Genomic DNA, 5858 nt, shown 5'->3' with positions numbered 1-5858 from the left:
CTGTTGTGAGCTCACATGCTGCCATTTCCCCTGCAGATCCAGCATGGCCGCCCAAGGAGAGCCCCAAGTGCAGTTTAAGGTAAGGAAGTAGTTTGTTTTTTTTCTTGTTTGTTTGTGTGTGTGTGTCCGTCCCCGTCCCCTTCAGTAGAAAAGTAGCACGAGCGACTCTCGAGTGCCAACGTGGATGTAGGGTTGGTTTTGAAGTGCAGGTCTTTCCTTAATGGTGCAATTAGTTTATTGTAGTATTGCATATAACTTGTACAAAAAGTCTGTTGCACTGTGTCAGTCTAATCCTATTTGTAGTTTAGCACAATAAATTTTAGTGGTGCTTTGCCTATAGAATGATTTTTGAATTTCAGAGGCGAAGTTCACAGCAAGAAGTGCTTAGAGTGAATTAGAATAGTCTGTTTTCTGTTGTGTATTAATAGTTTAGAGGAAAAAAAACAGCTTAAAATGTTTCAGATCAGGGTTTTCTGGTGTTTTATGTGTTTTCTTTGTTTGTTGTTATCTTAACAGCCAGAAGTTCCTAAGACTGCTTTGTGGAAGGTTGTTACTTGTGTGTCTTGCAATATTTTGGCTAGAGTATTCCAACTGTTAGTAATGCAGTTGTTTGGGGTTTGTTTGTTTGGGTTTCTTTTTTTGATTGCAAGATTATGGTGGGTTTCTCAAATTTGAGTACTTGAATGAATTCTGCTCTAAATGTGGTCATGTTCGGGTTGAGAAACCTAGATAGCCACAATTCAATTACTTCTAGTTTAGTAGAATCATATCAACAGTGCATTGTACTCTTCAGCTATAGGAACAAGACAAGTCTGACTAGAGTAATAGCACTTGGTGGGCTTAACAAATTGGGTTCTAGTACTCTTAAGAGTCACTTAAAGGGAAATTCAGTCTTTTGTTTACAGCATCTTGTAGAATTAAGGTCTTTCTAGTGATAATTAGTATTTACACTAAAATGACCAATAAATGTCTCTAGAAGTGTATTGCGCTGACTTTTTTGCCTTTTATCTGTCAACAGCTTGTCCTGGTTGGTGATGGTGGCACTGGTAAAACGACATTTGTAAAGCGTCATTTGACTGGTGAATTTGAAAAGAAGTATGTAGGTACGTCTGAAGATAGGTTTGAAATCTAATATGTTACAGTTAGAAGTGCAATTCATGACTTGCTAAGAGCACTGCTTTTTCTTATTACTATAGCAACGCTGGGTGTTGAAGTTCATCCTCTGGTGTTCCATACTAACAGAGGCCCTATTAAATTTAATGTATGGGATACAGCTGGCCAAGAGAAATTTGGTGGTCTGCGAGATGGCTATTACATCCAAGGTAAGATGTGTGTATGTGTGGGAGTATTCTGTACCTCTTGCAATTAAATCTTTCTTTCTATTCATGTTGGCCACTCTAAAAGCTGTCACTGTGGCTTGCAGTGATGATCTGGTTTCTGGGTTTTCAAATTTTTCATGTAGACACGATAATTTCCTTTCCTGGGCAACAGGCACTGATGTAGGAATATTCAAAGACTGTGTTCCAGTATGCCATTGCAGGCTTTGATGTTAATGAAGAGTCATGGTCGATCTTAAATAACAAGATATTGCTGATGAAATTCAGTGGTTAAGAGGAAAGTATGTGCTTCAGTTAGTACAAATTTATATCTGTATTAATGTACTGTGCTGAGGCAGGACTTGGAACACACAAACTTTGAAATTTTAGATAGGATCACGAAGTTGTACATGTTTGTGTCACAGTCTAGTTGTCTTTCTAAAGAAGTACTGATGGTGTAGCAGAACAGCCTTATGTTCTGCTTGGCCAAGCTCTGTTACCTTCATATCTTCAGAGTTTTGCAAGGGGTTGTTAGAGTTTGACACTTGCTTTTCCTGTAGAAGTAGCAGGACTGAGAGAAGCCCCCCATGTTCTTTGAAAAACTGTTCTGGACAAGGGCATCCTGAGATGTGGACTACAAGCTCTCAACCTACCTGAAGGCCTCGATAGATGCCTTAGATTATTAGTTAAGTAGGTGTTAACGAACTTCTGTCAAGTATTTGTGTAAATCAAAGTTGACTTTTGTAATCCATGTGTATTCTCATGCCATGCAACACCATGTTACTCAAGTGGGACAGTTGCATTGAAGACCAGCTAGCTTTATCAATAATGGGCACTAAAGATATAACAGGATATGGTCATGGGCCGGATTCTGTGGACTTGTGTGTTGAACAGAACATGGGATCTCAGAACTGTAAAGCTGAAAGCGAAGTTAATGCTGACTGCTGACTCTAATGTGGGACTTCTATGGGTTCCTCTTCTCTCTCCCATCTTACAAGCAAGTGCTTACTCTGCTGTTGTAACTCTTGACTATTCTTTTCTTACAGCTCAGTGTGCCATCATAATGTTTGATGTAACATCAAGAGTTACTTACAAGAATGTACCGAATTGGCACAGAGATCTGGTACGAGTATGTGAAAACATCCCTATAGTGTTGTGTGGCAACAAAGTGGATATTAAGGACAGAAAAGTCAAGGCAAAATCCATTGTCTTCCACAGGAAGAAGAATCTCCAGGTATGTTGGCATGAGTCTGTAGGACTCAAATTTGTTGGGTCTGTTGACTGCAACTGGGTTCTATGCAGTAATCGAGTGTTCTGCCTTTGTCACTATAGGCTAAATAGTGCAACTTCACATCCTCTTTGCCACTTGAACCTAAGTGGTGAAGTGGTGATGTTAGAGATTATCATTGCTGGTCTTGAGCAGAAGCTATGAGAAGTTCTTAAAGAGCTTGTGTGCATTTGGCTTGCACTCCTCAATATGTTCAGATGAAACAGAAGTGAGACTAAAGTAGATAGTCACAGGAGAACGATAGATGCACTGTTGCCTTCTGAAAGCTGCATCTCTTATCAGATTGGATACCTTGCATTTCAATTGTAAGTTTCTTTGTATTTGCCTGAAACTGCACATTTCTAGATTCTTAGATCATAACTGTTTCTGAGACCGTAAACAGAGATCATGTAGTCAAAAAGAATACTAAGGTAAAAGTAGAGCTGATAATGTGCATGTTAATCTTTGTATGCCCTAAACACCAATTAGAGGTGTCTTTTTTTTAGTAATGTATAATGTGTACTCTTTTGCAGTATTATGACATTTCAGCTAAGAGTAACTACAACTTTGAGAAGCCTTTCCTCTGGCTTGCTAGAAAGCTAATTGGAGATCCTAACTTGGAGTTTGTTGCCATGCCTGCTCTTGCACCACCTGAAGTTGTTATGGACCCAGCACTGGCAGCACAGTATGAGCAAGACTTACAGGTAAGTGAGAGAGGGCGTAAAGGTCAAACGGCTGCCTGGTAAACTTGTGTTTGGACTCCTGGGGTGAATAACTGAAAAACAGTTCTTAAGTGTAACTCCTTTGTTCCAGATTGCTCAAACCACTGCACTGCCAGATGAAGATGATGACCTGTGAGGGATGAAGCTGGAGCCCAGCGTCAGAAGTCTAGTTTTATAGGCAACTGTCCTGTGATGTCAGTGGTGCAGCGTGTTTGCCACTTTATTATCTAGCTGAGCAGAACATGTGCTTAATCTTTGGGATGCTGAAAGAGATGAATGGGCTTCGGAGTGAATGTGGCAGTTAAAAAAAAAAAAAAACAAACAAAACAAAATGAAAAAAAACCTTCATATTTTGGACCTGCATATTTAGCTGTTTTTTGGACTGCAATTACTTCCCCTTTTGAGTTTCAAATATAAGACTGCTGCAGTCACATCAGAGTGTTAAGTGGTAAATCTTGTTTCTGTCATTCCCATTCTTTTTTGTTTAGGTAATAAAGTTGTATTTCGAGTATCTCTAAGCAAGTGAACTTTTGTGCATTGCTAGGAAAACTCTTCAGAGTGTCCTCTGCTCTTCAGTTGAATCTAATACTTTGTCTACTGCATTTCTCATTCTCTGTTCTCCTTTTCCTTACTGCTTCTCATGGTATGCTCCTTTTGCTAAATCAGAGCTAACAGTTAACCTTCCCTTGATTTCCTGAAGCATATAATTAAAGCACCCGAGGAAAACTGAACTAACTGCCAGGTAAAACTAAAGCAGTGAACACTTGACTGGTAAGTGTGACTGGATCAACATTGCCATGCAAATGGGGATGTGTGTGGTCTGCAGATGTCTTGAGAGAAGTGTGTAGTTCAGCTCATATGTGCTACCATTAGATACAGTCTCTCAACTTTCTAACTTTTAATATATTCTACAGTATGCCTTCACAGAGCTCTGTATTTTTAGTAGCCAGAAACAAATGGCATTTAGGTCTGTCAGGTGACTTAAAAGCTGTATCTTTGCATGGAACATCATTCAGTAGAACTATAGCTGATGAAACAAACTCTGTGTAAGCATTTTAAAATCCACTGACTAGAAAACAGCTGTAGGTTGAGCTAAAAAGCTCCTGGCTACAAAACAGCGTGTTAACTAAAAACACATGTTATAGAGATACCTAGACTTTACTGTAACTGCACCGAGTTCTTAATTTGAAACTCTAGCTTATTACAGCGCAAATGGTGGAAAATGTCAACTTTTAACACTATCTTGTAGAGATTAATCTTGGTCAATATGAGTACTGGTAGTAAAGAAAAATAAGTTTAAGATACCATTTTACAGTAGTGTTTGAGTACATGAAGCCTTGAACTCTTCAGTTTTGTATTTTTGGTTTCTTAATAAAGTGGAGCATTTCATTTATTCCTTTTAACTTGCATGTTTGTGTATGTAACTCCTACTTGAATATTTAACCATTCTGGTATATGGTAGCAAAAAGTGTGGACTATGATAATTACTTCTGCAATAGTGTTGTAAAGGAATAATTTTTAAGTTAGTGCGTTGGAGTTCTGTGGGGGTTTTTTGTTTGTTTTTTAGCTAGTCAATGAGAAGCTATGTTGTGGTATTTAGGACATGAAACTCGTTAATGAAAATAAGGAATGTCATACACGCAGTTTGTAAAAAGACAGACTCCCACTTAACATTCCATTCAATCTTTAATGCATCATCTTGCTTTAACTTGATATTGTAGGTTCTTGCCTGTAGTGTTTACTAATTTACCTGTGCACATCTTGGTTAATACTGCTAGCTTGACTATCTGCTGCTTCTTTACTAGGTGTGGTAGCTTCTTTGTCTTCAAGCTGTCTCACTTGTGAAAATGCACTGCTTAAAACCCACAAATTTATGTAGAAGACTTCAGTAGTTCTGCAGTATTGATACGCCTTGAGAAGAAAAAACAACAGCACTGAAGTTATATTTGTATTGTTTCATAGTATGTGTATGGTGTCACCTTTACAACTCTCCTGCTGCACACAGGTACTAGCCTTAGTATGAATTAGTACAAAACACCTGAGAAAAGTTACAAAAAGTGAAATAGCTTAAAGACTAGTGTAACTGATATGAGCTTTACTTTGTAATTTTCAGTGATGTTTCTAAGTTCACAAAAACTCATCTTTGAAGTAGGCGGTAGTACTAGGCTTGCTGTAAAGTAACCTCTTGAAACGTTTTGGGTGAGGAATTAAGTCCACTTGTTGCAGTATTATACTTGATTAGTCATGTTTAGCCCCTGTTGATTATAAATAATGCAGGTAGCCTTAGTGTGCATGTGCAGGTTTCTCAGTTGAAGTTCCTTAACTACAACACTTCTAAACAAAAGTTTTTCACTAGTTGGGTTTAGGCAAAATAAAATCTTACGTATTTAAGTCAAGTAATGAGGAAGATACAACTTTTGTTTAAGTATATCTGTACTAAGTAGTCACATCAGTCTATATCAGAGCTCTACCGTTACTAGGACTGAACTCATGAGACTGAAATCCTTCATTATGATACCTACTTTGTTCTACTTGCTTGACTGCTGTATGGTT

At 38.2% G+C, this 5858-nt stretch overlaps 1 protein-coding gene across 1 annotated transcript; it reads left to right on the top strand.

The window, feature by feature from the left end:
- Positions 1–18: 18 nt before the first annotated feature.
- On the top strand, positions 19–3820 carry RAN (RAN, member RAS oncogene family). Its single transcript, XM_010283529.1, has 6 exons — positions 19–79; positions 1019–1103; positions 1197–1322; positions 2363–2550; positions 3117–3287; positions 3397–3820. Exons 1-6 carry the CDS (start codon positions 44–46, stop codon positions 3439–3441), a joined length of 651 nt encoding a protein of 216 aa, XP_010281831.1. The 5' UTR covers positions 19–43; the 3' UTR covers positions 3442–3820.
- Positions 3821–5858: the final 2038 nt, after the last annotated feature.

Source organism: Phaethon lepturus, unplaced genomic scaffold, assembly GCF_000687285.1.
Source record: "Phaethon lepturus isolate BGI_N335 unplaced genomic scaffold, ASM68728v1 scaffold53823, whole genome shotgun sequence".
Lineage (NCBI taxonomy): Eukaryota > Metazoa > Chordata > Aves > Phaethontiformes > Phaethontidae > Phaethon > Phaethon lepturus.
The sequence above is the reverse complement of the archived record's forward strand: the minus strand, read 5'-3'. Positions and strand labels throughout refer to the sequence as shown.